This window comes from Bombus pyrosoma, linkage group LG10, assembly GCF_014825855.1.
Source record: "Bombus pyrosoma isolate SC7728 linkage group LG10, ASM1482585v1, whole genome shotgun sequence".
NCBI classification, from domain to species: Eukaryota; Metazoa; Arthropoda; class Insecta; order Hymenoptera; family Apidae; genus Bombus; species Bombus pyrosoma.
This window is the reverse complement of record NC_057779.1, coordinates 4214550-4240178: the sequence shown is the minus strand read 5'-3', so window position 1 is coordinate 4240178 and position 25629 is coordinate 4214550. Positions and strand designations below refer to the sequence as shown.

The 25629-nt window shown below is 48.1% G+C and overlaps 1 protein-coding gene across 11 annotated transcripts in view; it reads right to left on the bottom strand.

The window, feature by feature from the left end:
• Nucleotides 1-25629, bottom strand: part of LOC122571427 (uncharacterized protein CG43867) — a 98593-nt gene that overhangs the window by 69848 nt on the left and 3116 nt on the right. For all 11 annotated transcript variants that reach the window (XM_043735143.1, XM_043735142.1, XM_043735145.1 and 8 more), the window contains one exon: nucleotides 15883-17098. In XM_043735143.1, coding sequence (XP_043591078.1) covers nucleotides 15883-16854 — 972 coding nt within the window. In that variant the 5' untranslated portion in view covers nucleotides 16855-17098. The remainder of the gene's footprint in view (nucleotides 1-15882; nucleotides 17099-25629) is intronic.

Sequence of the window (25629 nt, the reverse complement as noted above, 5' to 3'; positions counted from 1 at the left end):
AACACTCGTTCAATACGTAGCAGAGTGTGACGCGATGAATGACGGGCCGTGAATAGCTTACTATTTCTATAAGTGCTAATCGTTTGAATTAGAAGAGGGCCAACTACGTCTAACGATTCAACAAGTACCAGTCTATTGAAACACACGTACGTACGTACGTACACGCGAGTTTGCATCAAGATCCATTTCACTTTGCGTTCTCTCGCACAGAGACGAAACAAAGAGCAACTTTCGAGAAAAGTGGAACGACCGCGATCGATCACGAAGCGGGAACAGAGCGAGACAATGGCACAGTCCAGGCTCGTTCGTAGAACTTCTCTGATGCGTTGGGAAATTTCCCGCCCGTCAGACCCACCGTGCCGACTGTGGAAAATCAACCGACGAGAAAGAATCGAGCATGACGTTATTTAGGAAAACCGACCCGCGATATTCAACCAGCCAAGGGAAAAGTTCGTCTCTTCGACGAATATTCCTGGAGATATTCCCCCCTCGAGTCGCTTCTGAGATTATTAATCGCGAAATTCTCTAGACATAATGGAAACCGCGGACGACATCTTTGAGAATTGAATAGGTAGAATTCCGAGATCGAATTCCGAAGAAACGACACCGACCGAGGAAATAACCCGCGACAGAATCTAAGGCGAACGAAAGGAAGCCAGCGGAAAGACAAAGAATGTTATAGTTATCTTCCGACAGGATTCTCAGGCCATCGACTTCGAAATGTAATCATCGAACTCTACGGGACATCGAGATACTACTACGTCCAACCTACTACTACGTGGAAAGTTTGCACGGCGACAGCTTTCGATCGAAGCTTTCGGTCGATGTTAAGGATATTATGGAAATTAATTCGAATCCTCCGTTCTTTTCCCCTATTTCGATCCAATTTTCATGGAAATAAAATACTCGTTTATTAACGATCGAATTAATTCGCCAATTTCACTGGCAATAACACGCGCTACATCGACGCGATACAGCGTGACTATCAAAAGGATTTATCTATTAATCGAAGCTTTCAATGTGGAAAACGATTGCGCCGTCGAGACACAATAACGACACCGACGATTCCAGTGACGGGTCTCTCGCAATCGTCGTAACGTATCGACGCGATATCGCGATATCAATTCTTGCCGTTTCGCTCGGTATCCTGTCGTAATCGTATTCGCGACAATACGCTGGTCGGTGGTGTGTGTCGCGCGAATAGAGGTGCGCCTTTGCAGCCGTCCTATCGGCCCGCTCGATGGACGATCCGCGACAGCCATTGGCTCTATTCAATAGCCGGGATATACCGGTCTAACGGACGGCGTGTGTATACTGCGATGCCAAAAAATCCCCGATCGATCGATCGTACCGCGACAGCTTTTACGAGCCGCCGCGATCCAATAAACGCGCGCCGAGTGGCTGTGCCCGTCAAAAGTAGATTACATTGCTCCAGCGTGGAATTACCCCGGAATTCTCGTTCGACCGACTATTCTCTCTGCGATGAAACGCCTAAACCTGATACCGATCGCTTTTCACCCTATCTTACGATAAACGAATAGAGACACGTTGAGACTGGGAGAGATTCTGACGTAAAAATCGATGCTTTACGACGACAGAGGGAGAGCTCTTGGTATCTATGGACACACCTTTGAACGAGTAGAAACGAGGCAGTAAAAAGCCATCGGTTTCGTTGATATTACGCATCGAAATCATAGGATGAGAAGCGTTACTCTACTGTCGGCTAATATACGATCTGTTTGGAAAACAACGAGAAGAAATTGCTTGCGCGACAACCGATCGACGATAGCGGAGTCACCGAATCGAAAGAAGGCTCGTGTATCAGAAGGAGTGTATTAGGGGGTGCGACAGTTTGCGATCTCGTTACCGTTCGGTCGGTCGCGAGTACAAGCACAATTTGCTGCCTGTTGAATCGCGAGTCGGGGATGTCGGAGGACATACGAGCAACCCTTACACAAAGAATCCGCTCGTAAAGGGGCTGATGGAACGGAGTGGGAGGTTCGGCCCGTTAGACACGAGCTTTATCGTACGTCTGGTCAAATGAGCCCTCGGTGTGCGCTCGTCGTCCCTGGACTGTGAAACCGTTCCTGCCTCCGACTTCTCCAAGGAGCGTTTTCTTCGAGATTTACGTATTCTCCGGTGTCCCGGTTCGGGCAGGAAACCAGCCACCGTCGGAGGGTAGAGCGCGAGAACGGTAAAAAGTCGGGGGTCGGATTATTCCTCGGTGCTTACATGTGGCAGTTTGCCGGAAAACGAGCCCAGAACCCGGTCCAAGATGTATATACCCGGATACGCGAGCATTCGGGGGAAAAAGTTTTATTTGGGACGTGAAACGACCGCCACGATGCTCTTGAGTTCGTCTCGATTCCACACCGTCGGTATGATATATAAATCGTTGATTTTGGGATGCGTGAAATTGATTCGAAACAGAACTTCAAATACAATTATTAATAGTAAAGCGTACGTGGCTGGATTTTTATTTGAATACTTTCAAAGTTCGGATACCATCGGCGGAATTATAAAAGAAAAAAATTGTTTTCGTTATTACAAGAGGGCGGATCGTTTAACTGGCCGCGCGAGTTATCGCGAAAGTACCGAGTTCATTCGCGGCTTATTATTATTCCGGAAATCGTGGGGCGTCGTGGAATTAGAATACCGCGGTAGAAGCTGACCAAAATTCCATCGGACGTCGTTCGACCGGAAAAGCCTTGGAAATTTAGTGGCGCAGCGAGCCACCCCTAATCGTCCGGAGTCGTTTCAACGGGAGCGGAACGGTGGAAGAGACGGACGACGAGGAGAATTACACGAACGAACGAAACGAAACAGTCCCCGATGACAGGGGTTCGTGGGGAGAACTTGCTTTACGATCCGCGAGATGGAATTCATAAGGTCGTCGTGACTGCACTGCGGACGAATATCGATTACGCTCGTGAAACAAATGGAGAAGAAACAGACTCGTAGGACGGATAGATCACTCGATAAAAACGTTGGACGGTCACGCGAGATGGGAAACGCGTTATAAATCGTTCGAGACTTGCTCGTTCGCGGAGTCGCGGCGCGTAACCGCGGCAACATCTGAAACCGGGCTGGCTGTCTGAAAGAGGGTGAACAGGTGCGTACAGGGTGGAATGAAAGGAGAACACGCGGTAGTACGGCGACGCTCCTCGGTTGACGTTACACAGGGATGGGTGAGCCACCCCAATTTACGATTACGAGACACTGGAGGGCTCGAACGAAGGGTTAAACCGGGCTTAATCAATTCTCGTCGAGACTGTCGGTGTTTAGGGGCTGGATTTTCAACGACATATGGAATCACGATCGGTGCCAAGGAGATTCGAAAGAAGAGAATTCTCTGTCTCACGATAATAATAACGACGATATACATATAGTGGACGAATGAAAATAAATGACTAGCAGATTGGATGATTAAGAAATAACGAAGGCAGCGGACGTAAAAGGGTCGGGATCGAATTGTCTCTATTTCCCTTTCATTCGCCGCGTTTTCACGGTGATTCGATTGAGGGATGGGGGTACAGAAACGCTCGGGAAATTAGTCACAAAGGGATCCCCCCGGCGGGATATCGCCGCGCCACTCGGACCGTCCGAATCTCATTCCGGAAAGCCACGGCTTCCCAATTTCGTCGTCTAGGCTACTCCCGATGAAATTCGTCGCCCGTGGGAGAAGACGACGACGACGACGCCGCCGCCGTCGACGATCGCTCGCCGCCCCCGTAAAAGGCTGGGACAAGGAAGGGGGAGGAGGGGAAGAAAGACGTGTATCCAAAGGGTATTGTGAACAGGTTTGTCGATAGGATTTTATCACGGACTCGAGGGTGGACCGTACGTGCAAAATCGACTGCCTCGTAGCCAGTCGACCCGTGACGTACTAGTACAAGGCCTGCGGTTCATGGATACTTAATCAGACGCTTCAGTACGTGCGACTCTACGATTCTTCATTGGTTAAATCGTTTCGGGTGGTAAGAATAATCACTGGAAATTTATGAGAACTTGGAAAACTCTACGAGAGGATTATTTGTACTTTAACCAGCGAGATCTAAACGCCAGCTTTCGAGCGTGTTCTCTGTTAGAAATATGTTTCGAGTTTATAGCGTGCAGCGTGATCATGGTCCGCAGAGGATCAGTTTCTTTTTACGAAAATAGTTAGCAGAACGCATCTGAGCCACGTAATAAACGAACAACTTAGGAAAATTCTGCTAAGAATAATTCTACATCTTAAAACCAGACTGAATCGACATTATTTCTCTCGAAACTAAGCTATACGCCATATTCTTGCTCTTTATTTTATCGAAATACTGATTATCTATTTACGTCCCTGTACAAACGGAGAAACTAAGCTATTTCAAGTATACAACATTACTTTGGAACCGGCAAAAGCTAGGTCCTACTATTTCTCGACAACGATTTCCCTTTAAACAAGCCGGTTGAAATTGCAAATTTCGTCGTCTGGTTACACCGCTAGGGAGCAGACGTTGACGTAGGAACAGTAATTGAAGTACGAAGTACAAGCTGCAAAGCAGGACACACGTACACGGGTTAAAGCAACGTCTGTTTGTCGAGATGAAGTACAGACGGATGTGTGATCTGGGGCAAAAGGGACCCTCGTCAAACAGGATCCGGAAGAAACGTGGAGAGGAAGCACGTTGGAGCTTTGATCATTCCCTGTGGAACATGTCTGAACCAACAACAACGCTTTAATCTCGGACCTTTTGAAAAGATTCTGGCACACGTACGTATAATTGCGTGCGCGAAAACGTACGGTTGTTTCTAAAAACTGAAAACCTGGTCACCTTCCTCCTAAACTGCTGATAATCAAAAGAGTCAAGATGCCGGTAAATGGTCGCGACACCGGAACGAGCTCGTAATAAAAAAGGACGACTGCCTAAGGAGCGGAGAAGATTCGAGACTCATGAAAGACGATGCTGCATCGCAAGTTTCTCGACTTGCAAAGTCTTGGCGGGAGCTCGTTTCGCCGCGCGCGTTACCACCCTTAATTCGTATTTACTAGAACCGCAAAGCTTTCGTCTTTACGATCCTATACCGAGAATTTTTACCGCACCACCCATCCCCCGTGTTCTCCGCCGTTTCTTCTTTACGAACGTTCATTTGACTCGCTCCGGAACATGGAACAATCTTTTTTTACAGTTGCTAAAAGTTGGATGACTCGTAGATGAAGAAAGATCAAGAGTAGGAGAGAAAAACAAGGAGAGATCTATTCCAAATCGATACGAAGTGTGCGCGTTTTACCGATGCAGCGGCGTGCAGCGTGAAAAAGTCAGAGGGTGGTCCAGTTCGAGCGAGACGAGATTTATTCAGACGCGGTCGCTTATTGGTGTGGAACTTTTCTCGGCAGACAAGACGACCGGCGTCGTGGCGCCGGCTCCTACACACGCACGTACCCACACCGACCGTGCAGACGCGAGAGAGTCGAGAAGTCGTGTTGGTAAGCGAACGAGCTCCAGGCTCCTTCTTTCTCCGTTTCGCGCGGTGCTCCGCAAATAAAGGATCGAATTCGGCGGACTTCCGACCGTGTCCTCGACCACGGAGAACGGCTACGGAGAAACCGCCAGCAGGAAAAAGGGATGATGAAAAAGGAAAAAGACGACTACGAAGTATTTTAAAATGTCGCGCTGCCCTCGTGAACAAGAGGGACAAAATTCTGCTTCGATCGTGAGCAAATCCCTTTTGTGCAGAAGCGCCGAAAGTCGCAAGAACAGACTCTACAGAAAAACGGAGCAACAACCCGACGAATTCTACGCGAAAACGTCTACGATGTCTCTGACCGTTCTCCTTTATTCGATTTATTCAGAGAATTCTCGACGTTTCGCAAATTCCTCGAAAGCTCTAGAAAATAAAAGAAAGTATATGCGCAACTATGAAACACGAGCTTTCGAGACAGACGATTTCGATGTAAAAATATACATAAGCCAGGATATACACCGAGCCGTCGGTATTCGGTTTGATATTCGCGCTTCTTTCGTGTCCTGTCGTACTCTTTGCGATGACACGCGAAGCCGGTCGATTATCGGATCCAGTTCGATTCCAGTCATCTCGAGGCCAACACATCCTCGTCATCTCCGAGACAAGACCAGAGATCGAACCGCTGCCACACGCTCGTTTCTCATTCCAAGTGGAGTAACACACGCGGAGACGACACGCGCAAGGTGTTCCGCGATAATGCACACCGCTCGTATCTCTTGTTGGCTTTAAGAGGACGGATTGAGCGACGCGTAAAGATAAACGGTAATGTTTACTACGCTCGTGTAACCGGCATTAATGGCACGGCTCATTTGCATTGATAAGTTACGTGGCAATATTAAACGCGTCACGCGCCAACACTTTCTCCTGCTACCACTAAAGAGATCTAAAGTCGGACAGCCTGAATTGATACGTGAATTTACAACGCTATTCTTCTTGGTCGATGTCTACCATGGAAATTGGTTCACGCCTCTTTTCTGAAAGAAAGGTGCATTAACTCGTCGATGGTGGTGGTCACGGTGAGTCAGAAACATTACGCAGAGGAAAAATTCGGAATAGTAATTTCATTTCATAATTAACAAAGAATAACGTGATTCGTGTATTACTCCATACAAGGAGTGCGTCAAGGAAGATCAAAGGATTAACAGATCCATCCTCCTCGCACTACGATCGACGCACGAATCGACACAGAGCACACGAATTTTCACTATCGACGAAGAAACCAGAATATGTTAGGCATATCGAGATCAAACTGCAACCATTCGCGCATAAATTCTGACCGCCTAGCCTATAACGTTGCAAATTTATGGGAACAAGAGAATTACAAATTAGAAGCTCGAGGTGTATTTTGGCAACGTTCGACGATATTAAAAAGTAGCTAAAACTCGCACGCTTACAACTTTCACCAGGGTGTTTGCAAATAACCGACTGAGAAGAATTCGACGATTTCTTAATTCGCATAGAGGGAAAATTGGCACGGACCGTGCCGATTATTTCAAGAGAAACGCGCTAAAAGTGGCGATGACTCGGAGCATGATGCGGATCTAAAAATCGAGACGAAGTTCGAGTTGGGTGCCCCCGGAATGGCCGCAAACCGATTCAACGCCGTAGAACCATCTCGTGTCGTGGGACGCGAAGTTTTAATTGAGACGCGAGTTCTGCGAACTCGAATTTCGTTAAAGTTTCCCGCTGCCTTGGCTACTAATTGGACACGATGTCCGGGTTCCTGGTGCCATGCAATCCGACGTAGTCGTCGGTTACAACGAGGAGTTCGCAGATTGTAATTTTCCATCTTACTTCTCTTACCCTACTGTTTCTTCCCTCCGAATACCACGTGTATTTCTATATACGAGGTGTCTGACAATTTTCAATCCATAATATATCATTCGCCTTTTAGTTCGCGGTAAAATCATAAAAATCAAAGGTATCGTGAAATATCGTCTAATATGGTCGATGAAGGTGGCAAGGTGCTGTTAACAAAGATGGAGGAATATTCTAAGAAAGCTGCAAACTGTTTAAAGCACCAGCTTTAGTACCTTTCAAAGAAACCCACACTACTCAAGAAAGCAATTTTCCAGGCCGCTTTTCTCTGCAGACACATGCCGGAGTGGATTAAAACGAGACACCTTGTGCATGTACGTGTGTATGCGTGGCTCTCGTCCCTCTATCGTCGGAGTGGCCGCGACGAGAGGGCCGAGGGACTTTTGAGGGTTCCGTGCCACGAAAGGAACCGAGTCGAGTCGCTCTTCCTGCCTGCCTCAAAGAGAAAGAGAGACTCTTGACAAGCACAGAGGGACACAAGGCACGGAAACTTGGAAAAATATATATAACGTATGGGTGGCCGAGGTTCTAACGAGTGCGAAGCCTCGTCGTCCGATACAGCTCGTATAACATCAGTGCGAAAATTACCACCTTCTATATCTATGGCATCTTTAACGATGTTTTCCGTTTGCCCCGCTTTGATTAGCAGCCGGTGCATTCGTCGCGGAAAATTCGGACGGTCACGATGGAGACGCGAATATAGAAGACAGCAGAGTGTGAAAATTCGGATCGTACGATAAATTTAATCGTAAAGCAGCTTAATTCTCGACTCATATGTCGTTTCGCGGATCGTCTTTCTTGTTCAAAGAGAAATCTTCGTCAAAGCGAGAGAACCGAATCGGAAACATCCCCGAGACGGTTCGCTTAAAAACAAACACCACTAGCGATGGTGGTCGAAAATAACCGGCTACCACGTAGAATTTTAACGGGCTGTCGCCAATATTAATTTGGAAAATTTGCGTGCTGATAAATATCGCTGGTTCGCCATACGGTGCCGGAAATGAAACGGAACGAGATAAAGGACGTCGGCTTTTGAAAACGAGCCAGATACACGCCTCTCTGCGCGACTAGAAAACGAGTCGTTTCACGGTCTCTTCTCTAGCTATCTAGGTATACCTGTATCTCTTCGTCGTCTCGTTTCGTACTAGCAACGGGCGTATCACCGTGCTTCGTTGTCCACCGTGTGGAGAAGCGTACGCGTGTTCAGTGTGCAGCCAACGACGGGATAGAACACGCGGAAACGGAGAAGTTCTCTCTTTGAGACGACCTCTCTTAGATGGGGCCAATTAGAGACACCCTACTCCGCAGTCTCGTTCGGTCGGCGCGTCTTTGGCGTATTGCCCTGACATGCCAGAGTCTAAGCCGATACGAAACAGGAAACAAAGAGCGGCGGAAGAAAATGAGCCGAAGGGAACCGATAAACGTTGCCGGGAACTTTCGCGACGTTTGCTCGCCATAGACTTCGACCAGTATCAAACAGCTTTCAAAGAGACCACCAGACCACGAGCAGACTGACTTTCGTCGATCCATCCACCCCATCACGACAAACTTCCTGTTCGAAGAATAATAAAGTTCGCGTGCTACGACTTTTCGAAAAGCAAGTCGATTCGTAACCGCGCGAAACCTTATACGAGAGTTTCCCCGAACAACTGATTTACCTTGAAACCTCGTAAGAACGGAGGTACGAGGACCGACGCGACAAAATCGTGACGAATTACCGATGGCTAATCGTTCGCGGTTGCAACGGGACGAAGAATCGTGCACGTGTTACTCGGTGAAACCGAAAGTGACGTGACTGATCGCGCGCAAGATAATCGACCGATCCATTACGATGAAACATTAATGAATGGAGCGCGAGCGAATCAACGAACTGATGGACACGATGTGGGGACACTCGGTAGGTATACAAATCAAGATAATGGCAAATATTTCACGGTAATGTAACGGGTGGCTGAGTCGTATAGGTCCCACGAGCATTACGTATATACAAGGCCATCATCTGTATCAATAGAGTGCCACAGCCGGCGCGGGTTCTCCGTTTCCCTCTTACTCTTTATACCCGCTCCGATTCTGTTGCATAATGCTAGTGGAACGCAAACGGGCATCGATAAGTCACCTCGTGTAGCTCCAACGAGCCAGGATTCACCGGCAGAATGTTCTCGAGGGCAGTGGAAGAGGAACGCAAAAGGGGTGGTGTGAAACGATAAAAAGGAAAGGAGGAAAAACGCGGTCGGCGTGATCGATATTAAAGCGGGTCGTCTTTGAATATTGCGAGGAATTCGTTCGAGTCACGCAATTATTTCCCTTCGTTCGTCGACCAATTTAACATTGAAATTCCCACTATTGGCGCTGGTCACGAAACCAACGATAATTTCCTGGTGACGTTCATCGTTACGTAAAATTATTCGTTTTCGTGCGTTATTCGGCTTTTTGGAAAAAGAAGAAGACGGTATTTCAGCGGCCGGCTATTCGTAAGAGAATGAATAAATATTGCATCGAGCACTCTCGCAGTTTTACGCGACCGCGTCAACGACGATTTTAATGAAAAGTTGTGGTCACCGGAGGTACGTCGGGCGGACGATTCGCACGCGGATTCCACCCTAATTCCAGAGGGCAATTTTATTCGCGTCGCGCGACGCCAATTCAATGGGTCGGCGAATGCAAACATCGAAAGTGTCGGGGAATACACAAAACGGGTCGTTACGTTTGCGAAGAATCATCGCTAAATCCCAAAACTCATTTCGGGGAGGCGTGCGTCCGCGCGAATTAGTTATCGCAACGCCAAGTATCGCACGATGTGAATAATTTCATTAGCCTCGTTGCCTCGCCGCTCACGTTCCCGATTTCGCGAAGCCTTCGCAGAATAAATCTATCGAAAGCGACGATCGTGTTCCACGCTCCGTTCATCCGTCTATTCTCTAAACATCAACTAAATACAAATCCACGATTCGATACGATTCTCTATATATCTGTTTCTGTCGATTGAAACGGAAACGAGAAAAAAAAGAGGCGTGCGCCAATGGAAGCATGGACAAAGGCGAGAAAAAAGATAGAGATACTCGCGGAGGAGTCTCCAATTTTCAATATTCCCTGAAAGCGTACGAAGGCACGACGAACGCTCAATCAGAAGGCTCTGAGTAGTCGCTCAGCCTTCAATATCCTTTCCGCTCCCGGTGACAGAGAGGAGCGAGGCGCCAAGTTAACATCCGTTTCATCCGTAAATAGGTCTGAAAACGTTCGAAAAGGAGGTTCAGCCCTCGCTCCAGCTGAAGCCATCGAGGAAGGCAGCCTTTTGAAATCTGCGCGGCGGAAGGCTCGTCTGTTTGCACTAGAGCCTCCATTCACGCCGTCGCCGTCGAATCAATATTGATACGGACCTTTATATATGTATGTGGAACGCGCCGCTGTGCACGCCGTTCCGATGGAATGCAATATTAATAGGACGCCTGAACAATATATTCCTGGCTACCTGTGTGCACGCGCGTATACCAACGCGGCGATATTTGCTTAGGCGCGTCCTGGTTCGGCCTGTCATCGTCGTCTGGATAACGAGGTGTCGCCAGTTAGACAGACGTCGTTTCCTACCGTCTCTGTGGCGTACATCGCCGCGCAAATTAACCTTTTTAACGATACCGGCAATGGAAAATCGGTGACGTGTTAAGTCGTAAGTGTAAGGATTTCTAAGTGTGGCTAGCATGGTTTTTCAGGTTGATCGATAGATGGATCGGAGAATAAGGCAAACAAGAGTCGAACCGCTGGTGTTCCCGTATTTGTTCCAGTGATGGATGTCTTGTTTGGTGTTTGACGCGATGTATCACGTCGTGTAACTGACTAAATCCCAATAGTTGCGCCGAGCAAGATTAATTGAATCGATAGGAACAACCGGTCTGAATTATTAGCTCGAGGGAGCATTTCTGCGGAGCATGTACACGGACGTGACACAGTTCCGAAACTCGGATGTTAGGCGTGTTATTCGTGAATCCGCAGCTGACACCGTACAGTTTCACAGTACATAGTCGCGGAAATGGGAACGCCTCTCGTGGAAACAAAGATGACAAAACGGAGAGACGATGCCGCGATGTGGCACCAGACAATAATAAGAAGTACGAGCGAAGGTAGACAAAGGAGATCCAGAGCAAAATCTCTCGGGAAAGAAATATACCAGTTGGGTAAATAGCGGACCTCCTTTCGAAGGATCGCCAGCGTAAGACGAAATATCGCGTAATGACGGGCGGTATATAAATTAGAAATTCTAACGAAGACTGAGAGAAGGCTCGTTCGAGCTCTCGGCGAAACTGAGACTCGGCTCGAATCTCTGTAGAGCGACGCTTTTAAAGAAGCGCGAGAGATACGCGCGCACAAGGGAAGAAATAGCCATCGCGTGGAACTTCACCTGGAAACGTTCGTCCGAAGATTATATCAGCTTCATCGTGCGATTCAACGGCGCCGTATTTTCCACCTAGCATAATGCTCCACGGCTTTAATATTTCGCAGACAACTACCAACCATTTCGGACTTACAGCTAGAGTCACAGCGTATCCGTCTCTGGGAAGATTGTCTCTGTAATTTATTCATCAAAAGTAATAAACCTTATACCACGACCTTTCATGCCTCTGTCTTTTATATAAAATTCATACCTCGCCTTGTCTACGTTCGTACATCTACTGCGAATCGATATTCATTAGCAGAATACATACGTCGATTCCACCGTTTCGCCAGGAATCAGAACGGAGGATGAAAAACACAGCGAAAAAGAGAAAACAGGAGGATGGTAGAGGCGACGAAAACCACGTTCACCGACACGTACGAACGCGTCCGATGCACGTCGCGATATTTACCGATTCCCAGTTTAACTGGATGTTTTCGGGGGTGGAACTAAAACCGTAGCCGGAAGAAGGGCGGAACGCGAGGGACAGTCTGGCAAAAACGTCGAAATATGGCGGGTTCGCGCGGAGGCGGCCGTATAATTTCCGACTGAGCGCGGCTCGCCGAATTCTCGTCAACGTTTCACGTTCGCTCTCGCTCCACCCTCTGACAACACACGCGCGCGTCCTCACCCTTTCTCGGCCGCAGTTTGTCTGCATTAACGCTCAGCCGGGCGACTGTTCGACGCCGCTTTGCTGAAAATGTCGAGAATGGAAGAAGCGGAAAAGCCGGGGAGAAATTCCACTCGTGGGAAACCAAGGTTCGACGACGAGATTCTTGTGTCGCGCAAATTTCCGCGAGGCCCTAGCTATCTCGCGTCCTCCGACGCGTATATTTTTTCTACTCTTTATGGGTACCACGACCGTCAGCGGCGGAAGGGCTTTCAACTCGCGGAGAAATCGTATCGCACCGGAAGCGGCCGAGTGCCGTTAATTTTTTTACGAGGCCGTAACTCGTTAGTGCCCTTTGAGAAGGCTTTAAAGAGCGCGATACGCGGATAGTTGACGACTTGCGGCCCGCTATCTTCCTCCGTGTCCTCCACCTCTACCGCCTTTTCCACCCTACTGGTATGGTTGAACTATTTCCGTGGCGCGACCGTGAACGCGGAACGTAGTGTAGGCTCTTGTCACGCGACGAAAGGTCAACTCTCGGAGCACGTGAGCAATTTCTAAGAAACTATACCGCATATACGCGCGCCGCCCCCGTTGATCCAAACGCGAACATTGCGAACGAGTATTGGCGGGGCCATGGAGGAACCGAAGGATTTCCGCGGCCGAGACGCGGATTACAAGCTCGTTGTAACTTCTGCTTGTTAGGACGGTGGGAATCCAATTAAGCAGAGCTATTTATCGATTGGACTAAGGGATTATTCGTCTGGTATACCACGGAACGAAACTACTTACTATCCTACGGCAAACTATGCTTCGTCGGAGATAGTCCGAGAACAGAGAAACTCTGTTGTTTTGAATGGATTTCCAGGTTTCTTTCGTACAATCTTTCTATATTCTAACGTAATTACGTGACACAGTCGATCTGCTGCTCCGCTCATATGTTCAATCTCTGATGAATCAGAGCGTGACAGTCTTTTACGTATGTATAAATTAGTAAGTATGAATGTGCCAAGTATTAACATCCATTGTTCGGAATTTTGAGGAGCCGTTCGGTTATGGCACGGACAAGCCCATTCCCTTCTTTAAGAAATTCCGAATTACATGTCCTCCCCGAGCTGTAAACCTAATGACTCCGAGGCCAGGTAAAATATCCCGGGAAAGGACCAGCCGGAAGGGCACGATGGACGGACGAAACCCAACGGTTGGTAGGGAGAATCAGCAACGTAGGACAGTTGATCATCAGACATCGTACCATGCGCGTGAGATACTTCGCTCTCAACAAGATCTTATCACCGCCGTGTTCACAACTTCACACTTTACTTTGGTACAAGTGCAGATACAGTGCTAGATTACTCTAACATTCGATCTATTAAACCTCCTTCACCTCGGGCGTTAATTCATTCGAGGTGCGCGATATCGACCGATCGGTTTGACCTGACCGGTTGCTCTTCAGTCGAAAATTCGCAACATCCATGTTGCAACAATTTCGCACTCGATATGACACGAAACGAGTTAAACTAAACTAAATAGAGTAGCAGATTGTTAGATAGATCGTTAGATTTCGTGATTTTGAACTCGTAGTAAAACCGTACCTAATTGAAACAGCGAGGGAACCTTGGGCAAAGCTTGGGACGAGAAGTCGTAAAATCGAGAGAAAGGCGAAAACGTGGGATGCAGTGGAACGAACTTGAAGTTCCGCGCGAGCGTAATCTGCAATCTCGCCGCGAGCCAGCCGCGCTGTAAACAAACGTTACGTCAATCAGGACAACGATCCGGCAGTGATGCAAGCAACGCGTAACGGGCTTCAGCTCGGAGGCGCGATACAAAAGCGATAAGGAGCCATGGTCGTGGCTTGCTCGTCGTCCCGCCAGCTGATTTTACGACTTCTCCAAGTTACGTGCGAACGTTACTCCGTTTACGTTTACGAGATAAACGTTTCGAGTAAAGAATTTAATAATTAATACGATTCAGCGTACGTGTTTGTGATAAGATTTATCATCCTCCGTTAAAGAATTAAGATATTGACATGGAAATACTATCGGAGCTAATTAATTTCTTAGAAGCGATAAATCGATACAATAAGGCAGTACACGCAAGGCGCACGACGCTACTGTACAAACTGTGTATCTGTTATTCGTATCGAAAGGAAACGATATTGTGTTTTACAAAGCTATTACAATCGAACGATATCCAGTCGTTCGTATCGATTACGAAGTATTTAAATGCTCTTGAGAATATTCTATTTGCTCTGATTCTATCTAAAGTTCAATTTCCAAGGACTTATCTATAAGTTCCAAGCTATTTGTGTTATTCTATCGCTTTTTGTATTTTAAGAACGACTAGAGGCTAAAGATCAAGGACAAAGAAGTAGATGAAGAAATATCGGTGACTGGCGATATTTCAGTGAAAAGTTGGCGTGATTTTTCGACAAGCAACGGAGCGCGGAAAACAACGATTTAAGCTGCGGCTGCGGAGTCTCCTCGTCCGGTAAGTAATTCAATTCCGTTTAAGAGGCACGAGGGGTTTTCAGAGAGCAAAGAGACCATTCTCTCTGGCTCTCCATAGCGGCGGCTATGTGCCTTATCTAGGGTGGTCGCGTTAAATCGTGACGCGTGACCATGCATACTAAAGACGTATGTACCTAAGCGGCATTTTGCCCCTCCGCCGACCGGTTCACCCTCCTGTAATTCATTTGACGTATGTCGGGCGTCGGATAAAACCCGCTCGTGAACGGTATAAATTGTTCCAGGATCGTAACGAGGACCGGTTCGACGTCGTTTTCGATCCGAATCGCGACCTACGCGCGTCTGGCGAACGATCTAAAGCCTCGTTCACGCTTGCCGATGTAATCGACCAACTGTACGAACTGCTTGACAAGTATTCGATAGGAATTGGACAGAGCAGAAGGTATTTCCCCAGGAATTGATCGATCGATAATATACGACAGTGTTTCTTCGATGTTTCCCCGAATCTCTCCATTTATCGTATCAACTTACGTATTTTAAATTAACCTGTCTTCTGTTCCTTCTTTTAGGAGGCACAACGAATTTATGGGGAAGTGGACACAAATCCGGAGGGTTTTCCGGAGGAACGGAAGGTTTTCGCGAAAGTGCCAGCCGTTCGATGGTCGAGACAACGCGGAAAACGGAGAATAGTTATCGGGCAGAGGCCGTGACGCCGCCGGCACGGAACGGGATCGCTTATTGGTTTAGTCACGGACCGTTTGTCGCGATTGGTCCCCGCGGACTCGCTATAGAAAATATGGTTCGAGAGGCTCGGAGGTAAGCCATCTCATCGGCTGCACTTTCCACGATCAACCTCTGTAATTTCCTTAATCTTCGTTGGAATAATACGATTTCTTTGACGCGTTAAACATCGCAGTCGATCGTAACCGAGTAAACTTCCAGCGGCTCTGGAGATACGTGCTCCGCCACTGACCAGCTGAAGTTTCTCGAACGAATCCGGTGGAAAGCGGATGAACGAGAAAAGAAACGAGCAAAGAGGTAAAGATCAAAGTAAACAGACTCACCTTCTCGCGAAGCATGTCTCGCACCCTGGTGGCCTGACTTCTGCTTCTGTGCAGTTCGAGTTGCAACTCGAGGCACCTCTCCTGCCAATTAAGCTCCTCCACCGCGCTCGAGTATCCATCGAAACTCTTGGACGCGCCGTAAGCGGGTCTGCTCTCGAGCTTCTCCTTCTTCGCGTCCGAACTAGCAGCGGCTGCCGCAGCCACGGCGTTTCTTTGCTCTACGTACAGTCGATTCTCCGCAAAGATCCTGCCCGTCTGCTCTGGCTGCCTGCCGGAGAACGAATACGCTCGGTCAAAGTGTCCGCCACGTGGCGCCGGTCCAGGATCGAAGTTCGACCTAGCTCTTGCAAACGCGGCTAGATCGTTGGCGTCGTAGCAACTAGAGGAGCCGTCGAAGTCAGTCTGCGCGGCGAACGTTCGTTTGTCCGTGTACTCTACGTGGCCGCTCGACTCTGATGTGAAATCGTACGGGCTGCACTTTGGCTTGGTGTCCCGGAGTTCGACGTAACCGGCGCTTCTCGCCGTCTCCACGAATCCCTTGTTATCCTTTTGGAAGAGCAAGTTCGGTACGTTGACGTAAGGCGAGTCCCTGGCGTGGACCGGTGCCGGAAGGCTTCCAGAGGCGGCGATCGCCGCGGCGTGATTGTTGTTCGCGTTGTTCGCGTGTCTGGGTCGCGGCGGTGGGGCTGGCGCCTGACGAAATTGCCTTGGCCAGAGTCGAGGACTCTCCGCTCCGGTTGGCGGTAAGCCGCCGCCTCGACTCGATTCCGGGCCGACTTGCTGTCTACGTGTCGTGACCTCGGCTGCTGCTGGTCCAGTTTGAACGATACTGCCACTGCTCGCCTCGTGACCTCGTACGCCTAGTCTGGGACTGCAAGGGGCCGAGTTCGAGCCAAAATCGGTGGCAAGCCGCGCGATCGGGTCGAGGATCTGCGAGAGGCGTCGCGCCGGGGAACCTCGCACCTCCTCCATCGTGTTTTGGCTCCGTGCTTGTCTTAGCTGGCTTGCGTATCCTCCTCGATACTCGAGACACCGCTGTCGAGGCCTCAGTGCATCGCTGGACGGCGTGGCCGGTCCCTCGCGTTCCCTGCTTGCCTCGAGGGATCACGTTGAAACGCGCGTCGGAACGGGCGTCGCGGCCATCTTCCGGCGATCACGATGATCTCACGCACTCCTGCGTGCATCCTTGCTCACATCCTCGCGGCTATACTGCGACCTGCAACATCCAAACCGCCAACTGACACTGACATGGCCAATCGTGGGATCGCGAGACTGTGTACGCGCGTCACGCGTTTAGACAGCCGCTCTTCCGGCTACCTTAACCTCGCGTCAAGCTCTCGCGTGCTACGCCGCTACTGTAATACGCCGTTATTTACCACGTCATCGCGATCTTTGCCTCCCCAGCTGCCAGCAGAAATATTCGTCTAACCGCGTCTCACGTTCCCCTCGATCGTACGTTTCTACGCGTCGATACACCAAGCTTTCTCGAAATTTCTCCAACAATCCGGTAACACCCCAAATCCCTTCCCTACCTTCGTAGTTCATCTTCTGCGCACTTGAGTCACGTGCAACACGGTAACACAGCGACTCGAGACGAACGCGATTATCGCGGCGTCCTGGAGCCAGGCAGCATCGACGTTCGCGGTTCGGTAATCGGGAAGCAGGCAACTCGACGTCTCTGACGCGACTCTAATCGGCCGGTTTCGCAGCCTGTCGCTTCCAACTTCGAATCCAACCGTATCCAATTTGTGCGCGGCATTAACGAAGTACGCGTAGTCGTCTTCTCACGCGGAAAGTTTCCTCGTGATCGCGCCGCCGCGTCTCCGCGCCCCATCGACAGACGTGTGCTCCGTTAGACACCCTTAGGTTTAATCGACCCCCTCGAAAAACGACGCTTCTCCAAACATCTATGTCGTCGTCTAGTCGAGAAGAGACAGCAGGTCTCTTCTCTCGACTTACCGAACAGCGGGCGACAAGTTTCACGAATTCGTTTTCGCGGTCCGGTCCGACGAGGTTAAACCAGGAAATGGAAGGCAGATATTAACTCGCTGCGAGTGTTTGCAGTACTAAATTGAAAGCTGTAACTCTTTGGGGTGTCTCTTGAAGCGCTCCGCTCTCTTCTCTTTCTCTCTCGGACCCCCTCCGTTCCTATCTCTTTCATTTCCTTCGGCCGCGCTTCTTCGGCTGACTTGGCATGACGAGACGCGCACACAGAGCCCGAAAGGGAAGGGAGGATTGCGAAGGAGAGCGAGAAAGTACAGAGGGAGTAGGAGAGAGAAGAGGAGACGACTACGACGACGAGAACGACGACGCAGGACTACAAAGTTTATTTTAAGGTCGACACTAAAAGGGGCCAAATGAAAAACCGGATGGAGGGGTGGGCCGTGTAACGTTCCGTTCTGCAATTACCGCGAACGAAACGTCTGCGGCACTTGTCCGCTCGCTCGCAAAGGGAAGGCCAGGCGAATGGGAAAAACAAACGCGAAAATAATAGCCTGCGCGACATAGGCGGCTCGCGAAATCGGTCAAGCGTCAAAGTTTACGGCCGTTCGAGATATCCGCGATCGAATAAAACCAGAGAAGATAAAGACTCGAAACCACAGTGAAGGCCGCGCGAACGCTCACGTAGTTCAGTCCCTTGTTATCGTCGCCTATCGTTGACGTTCTACAACTAGCGAGACCACTCACTGATCTGTATGTGCGATACGCGTTGAAACGATGCATCGTCGGGTCTTTGCTCGCAATACCAAGAAGATAAATATTATTTCAATAAGAAAATCACGATAACAAATCGTCGATGAATCAACGAGACGCGAATCCGAATCGAAGTAAAATTACTCGGAAATAATCACAGTATCCGCTAATGAAAAGCCAAATCGACGCTGGCGAACAGCGTAACCATGCAGACGGCACTTCGAGGCCGATAGGATCAGCCGACTCGCGGAGTCAAATAACGAATAACGAGAAGCCTTTCTCCTTCCATTCGGGGATGCGTGAGAACTCCTAATCAGCATCTATTCACTTAGACAGCCAGTCGATTCACGAACTCGATACCACGCAGCCACATAATGAACATACGTAAGCGGGATTCGTACGCGATCCTGAATATTCTGAATTAATCTGACGTTCTCTTGAGCTTAACCCAATTCTCCGCCGCTCCTTGTGATCCCGCCAGACGAGTCTATCGGCTCGAGAAGACACGATTTCCTGCATTTTTCATTTCCATCTCGATTACTTTACGCGTGTACTTGTAAATGCGAACCTGCCATCTTCCATCGATTCGTCGGCCAATTACGATAATGGGACCGATGAGAATTGCAAATTGGAGACGCAGAAGAGACGGGATGGCGGGAAGCGACGAAACATCGACGCCAAACGTCGAGTCAAAGGTACGTCTTTCGGTGTTTTCGGCGAGGAAAGGGATAGAAAGTTTTTTCTGGCCACAAGGGACCACAGTGAAGCTGCTTTCAGAGAAAACAGTAATTATACAAATTGATGGCACGGCCGGAAACCAAATCTTCGTCTAGAAATAGCAACGCCGTGTCGGCTCGTTTCGCAGAGGAGTCGTCAGCCCTTTACGTGTCCTCTCTTCTTTCTACTCTCTGTTTGCTTTTCTCTTCGGCGCTGTTCATCTTATCGCGAGTGCCACGGTTGGCACTTGATGAGTGAAAAACCTCGTGTCAACTACCTGTGGCGTTCCCTTGCCGTCGATAAATATCGAACGCGACCGAACATCGACGGCCACGCGACAATTTCGTTAAGAAAATGATCGTCACATATATGCATCAATGATAACAGACGAACATACGTGCTGTAAGGAACGTACTCGAGTATGCTAACTACATTTACCAATCATGAAAAATTGCGCTTCCGCGCTACGTACGAACGAACGTTACGCAATCGCACTCGTAATCGACAACGATCCTCTCGATTCCAGACCCCCGTTCGCGTTACGTCGTTACGTCAGCTTGACGAGTATTTTTATCCATCGTGACTGATCATCTCCGTCGAGACCGAAGCGGATCGACGAGTCTGCCATTCTCGAGGAAAAATAGCTGACTAAACGAAGAAACAGCCAACGATTTCGCGAGTGGTGCGCCAGTATCGATCGACCGGTCGAACTTCCATAAACCGCGACGTTTTAATAAAGCCCCATGCAACGCTCGTATTCCGCGCGTTTTATTATTACTACGCTGTAAATCTATCGGTCGGTATGTATTGGCATAGGTTGATTTTGCGCGGCTTCTACTTCTCTCCTCTCTTCTGCCGGATTTTCTGCAAAGTGTATACGCCTCTCTCTTTCTTTCTCTCGTCGAACAGTCAGATTCTCTCTAACGGGCGGCCGCCTAATATCGCCGATTTTACGAGCAAGCGATATCTTTTACCACGCGATGCGGTATACTTTTGGGCTTGTCGTTTTCATGAAAGAAACGCTCCTCGACCGTGTGGCGTGACCCTTTTTGGATACACGCGAGATATACAGCCGCAATAACGGCGAGTTCCGCGTATAAATCTGAATACCTACACGAAATACCTAAATCTTCCCGATAAACCCGCGTCCCCTTGTTCCGCACCGTTCGGCTCGCAACAACATTTACTTCGGGATCACCGCGAACTTTTCGAATCTCAAGTACCTAAGCAATCTCGATATCTATCTCGAAATCTCTCCCTTCAAACATGATCGATCGTTGTGAATTTTTCTCTAACCGTCGATTCGAAACGACATTCGCTTTGACGTTTAGATTCGAAGAAACTTGAAACGGCCTCTACGCGAGAACGAGCCGTCGATCGATCGACAGGACTTAATTTTTAATCGTAATAAAATTACGTATTCATAGGAGGCTGGTTTGTCCTTTTTTTAGCCCTACTTTACCCCCGTTTGGTGGCGTATAGGCCTACGACCAGGAGCATCAACGTTCCAGCTACATGTACCTACGTAATAATACCCGGACGTATATAGAGAAGGCGGCAGCTAGTGGTCCCGTGGAGTCCATGAATAAATTTCGAATTAACTTTCGAACGGTTTTCGCGTTATACGAGGCGCGACGGAAGCCCTCTTCAATCTGGTCGGCTCCTTGGAGGCAGTCGTTATAATGCCAATGGCTCACTCCCGTGCCCTTCCCTCGCACAAAGAGCCACTGTGTGGCAAACTGGCAGCTACCTGACAAAGAAACGACCTCCTCTTCATCGAATCCAGGAAATTTTCTCGCTCTGAGTCAGTGGAATTGCTGCTGAATGCGAAGCTCCGATTACGTATTTAATACAACTATCATCGATTCGAATAAAAATTGAACGACAAGTTGCAAGTTTTAAGAAGAACATTTTAAGAAGAATCACCAGGTAAAATCTAAAGTTGCCGCCTAATATAAAGGACCGCCTAACGAACCGCCTCCGAATTTTAATCGAAGGCAATTCACAAATGTAGACCATCAATAACCGAAGCTCCAAATTAACCGCGCTTTCTTTCCACTGTGCCGTCATAAATCACGGGTATTCAGACTCCCACTACGTTTAACAAGTGGCCTCCACCATTCTCGATTCTTCTCGCGTTAAAAGAGAGCCGCTGGTCGAATCGGCGGACTCGGTCGGCTCGATTATCGAACCGTTGCTTTGATTCGCTCGAATTCGCTCTTCCAAACCGACCGAGAACATTTCCCCTGCAGGTATCTGGAAAACAAGATATTATCGGTTCGTGGCGGTGAAACAGCGCGGTGTTCTTCGTTTCCACGCAATTCCATCGGTCGGAACAAAGTGTAATGCCTCTTGCGAGTAGTCTGTGCGCTTGCACGCGCAATTACTGTTACGTGTATCGACGTTACGAAGAAACAGAGAAAGGAAGGAAGAGAAAGAGATCTGCGGGAAAAAGGAGCGATACAAGGGGGCTACACATCGATTCGAGGGATTCGACGTCTAACGTCTGTTCTTCTTTCAAAGGAATACCCGTTTGTCGAAAATCGAGCGATTTTTCGGTCATCGCTACTTTCATCGGGACGCGAAAATTGAAACTAAGCTTTCGCTTTTCGACGGATGAAGATGCCACAGGATGTCAAACCTTGACTCTTTCGTATTCACGAACGAAATGTCCGAATTTATGAAAGATGGAAAAATACCTGCTGTGCAAAAATATCGAGAAATATCCACTATCATTCGTAGCATCGTATGAAGAATGTCGCGTCGCGAGATACGTATCTCGTGCACAGACGCAAAAGGGTTAAGATGCAAAGAGGGATTCGTTGGAGAATTCTCAACCGATACGCGACTTCCACATCAGACTGTACACGCATCGATAAGGCTCGCGTCTCTTCTCCTTCGCGCCGCTCCGTTTCCTCCGACGTTTCTCCCCTTTTTTCCGCGAGCCAACTCGCCTGTATCCTGGTTATGTATTATTTATGGCCCGACAGATCCCCGTAGAACGAAACCGATTCTTTCTCCACGCGAACGGACAGCCGGCTCGTCGATGTAATTTATTCGACACCCTGTATGCAAACGCGGGTCCGATAGCTTGTTCAAATTCCGCGAGAGACGAGCCAGCCCCGATCTGGTTCGTTCTCCGCCGAAAACAACTTCTTCGATTACGCGACACCGATGCGTTTCTCTTCCTTCTATAAATCTTCCTTCCAGATTCTATTTGTTGTTCGATCGCGAATCGCGCGAAGATTTCGATGATTTACGTGATACGCGAGCTGATTCCGTGTTCTTCGACATAGGACAATCGACATAGGAACGCGAAATATGGACTTAAGTCTCAATCCTTCAATTATCAATTAAAAAGGAAAAAAAAGGGACGGAACAGGGTTGACGATTGTAAAATATCGACGATCTCCAAATGAAACGCAAGAATCACCGAAGGATCTGGTTGCAACGGCCAGTAGAGAAGGCAGAACGATCGAATGACTACCTGGACGAGGAACGCAAAGCAACGAATTTTCTAGATCAGGCGTACGAGCAAAAAGAGTGAAAGATATTTCTATTTCTCGTTCTATCTGTTGGTCGTGTTGCTTGCCGTGCAATTTCTGTGACGATCGTTCGCGTACACTCAGCGAAATAAAGGACGTTTCACGTGGAGTCGCGTGCGAAGAAACTATCCCGTGGATACGTGACACGAATACATCGCCGATGCTAATTGCGGGTAGAAAACCTGTGTACTGGGCCCCGCCTTGAAAACGCCACGGGAAATATCCACACAGGGAGGCGGGGCAGACGAAAGTGGCGAACTGAAAAACGCGGCGAACCCTTTTGAACGCAGCGACGCAATTACGAGTTCCCCCATTTGGTCAAGGAAGAGCATCCAGGACGAAGGACAATAGGAGGAAATTTACCGAGTGCCTGATGAATGAAATTCGTGTACGCGTACGAGGGAACTAACTCTAAAATGGAGTCGACGAATATTTTTCCAAAAGTGACCAGTCGCGCTGAAATTTGATGGAAAGCCGAGTTTACCATAGCAGATTACTGTTTACGATGATTCGAACGATGAATCGATAACATTTCGTGGTAAAATAGATTCTATGGAGATAAAAGTTAATCCTCGAGACACAAAGTTGCTGGTAGCGAAGTAATATAAATTTCACGAGATATCATTGCATATGGTACAGTCGAAATTCCCTGTAGAGGTGGGGAAACTTAGTCGAAACCCGGAGAAACTTTCGCGACCCTTTCTCGTGTCTAAAGCAATACGCGAGTGCCGAACTTTTGGACGCGTTTGAGTACGACCGGCGAATGTTTGCCAGATTGCGAGCACACCAGCCTCGAGTTTTATGGCCACGGGGTAACCCGATGTTTCGCAGTACCCGCTACAACCAACTAGTCGGTCCTGAATCTTCTAATAATCGAACCGATATCACCGAACGTCGAGGTTCAGAAAATCGTCCGTCTTTCGCTCTGAGAAACAGTTCGTATTTTACGAGCGGCGCAAAGAGAAAAGCTGCCATGGAAATCGTGCGAAGCGACGATATCGCGGAAGCGAAGGAGAAGTGAGAAAAGCAGACGCAAGAACGAATTAAAATCTTATACGTATTTAAAGATTGAAATATTTGAAAATCTTTATACTTTTGGAATTTCAGTATCTAGGAACTTGGGTACTTGTTATAAAAGTATTGGGTTGTTGTTATAAAAGTATCGTCTTATACGAGGACACCTGTACTTAAATTTTCAACACGGTTTCGCCCTAACGAGATTTAAGAATTTGGAAAATCGCCGTACAAAATGGCATATAATGAGAATTTTCACGGGCAAGCCAGGGACAAACTGAACGAAGTTGGAAAGTATCTGTTTTCGTGTTACAAGGTTATATTTGCGACGGGGATGTGGCGAGAGGAAGCGCGATGCCACTTTCGACAGCTCGTCCCATTTTCCAAATGGACAGAGGCCAGGTCGCCGACGACGAAACCAAGGGACCGCATCATCGATATCTCTAAACTGTCGCGCTCGTTAAAATGATTTGTCACAGGCGACAGACTTGCTTATCGGGATTCCAAAATTGGCAAGGACGTATCTACTGCAACTACGCGATGTCCTTGGCACGCACGACAGTTAAACGGGAACATGAGTCACAACGACACATGTTTGCTTCCGAACTATATCACTAGGACGGAATGCCAAATAACAGTTCGTAAATCATAGTATATCGTTAACGACATTGCTCCGTTGAAACGGTAGTTAACGGAGATTAAATGATGACGATGCTTCGGACGAAAGTATTCCGAGTAAACGTTTGCTCGCGCAATCAGTTAAATTATCTTGACTTTCTTTGTTACAGTTTGAGATAAGGAAAAATTTACCAAACAGCGAGAAACCGAGGCAAATAGCAAGGACAATTACCAGAGTTAATCGGCGTGATTTGGCCATCGAGCCGACTAAGCATCGTTAAGGGACATTAATAATCATTAAGAAGGCACTCGACCGTTTCCGGTGTAGGTCAAGATGCACGGTAATCACTCGAAACCATTAGACTACGTAAGTCGTTTAGACGACGATACGAATAATATACGCGACGTTTCACTCCTCCGGGATTTAGTCGAGAAACGGGAGCAGAGCTATCGAATTTCGAGACCGCAGATCTCGGATTTTTCCGTGCAAATTAATTTCACACAGAGGCATCAAAGAATCGGCGATCGTTAGATCTCGAAGTAGCTCGATCGATCACAAAGCTCCCGCCAAAAATTCCTTCTCGCTCGATAGGATCGAATTTCAACGAGCTATACCTAACCAGACCTCCCAACAAAAATCCCAACTACATTTTCTTATATTCACGATGTCGTGAATCATCCGGTGGTATTTGAACACGTCCCTCAAGATATCTGTCACGTACCGTGGCTGGCCGTATATACCGAACTGCGGATTCGATTCCACCGTTCGTTTATTCTACATTCGGTATAACGAACATGGCTGCTTTTTCTTATTCGTCGGAATCCTCCATTGTTCAATAACAATGGCTGAATTTCCGTAACCAGATATATACGTTCGAACGTGTAAAAGGCAGTTGTTAAAGGCACGTGTTAAAGATGCAAAACTATACTGAATAAATATTAATAAAGATATCATTTGTCTACAGCTACGAAAATGTATTTCAAGAGCTGGAAAACACGCAGATAGAAAATGTTTCATTTGTAAGGTTAGGTGATACTGTCGATCGCAAAGAGCACGAACGTTCCATAATGCGCAGACGTAAAAATATCCCTAATTTAGTGAACCGTGATGCAACATTGCATAAAAAAGGAGAAAAAAAGAAAGTGGCTTCGACCATAG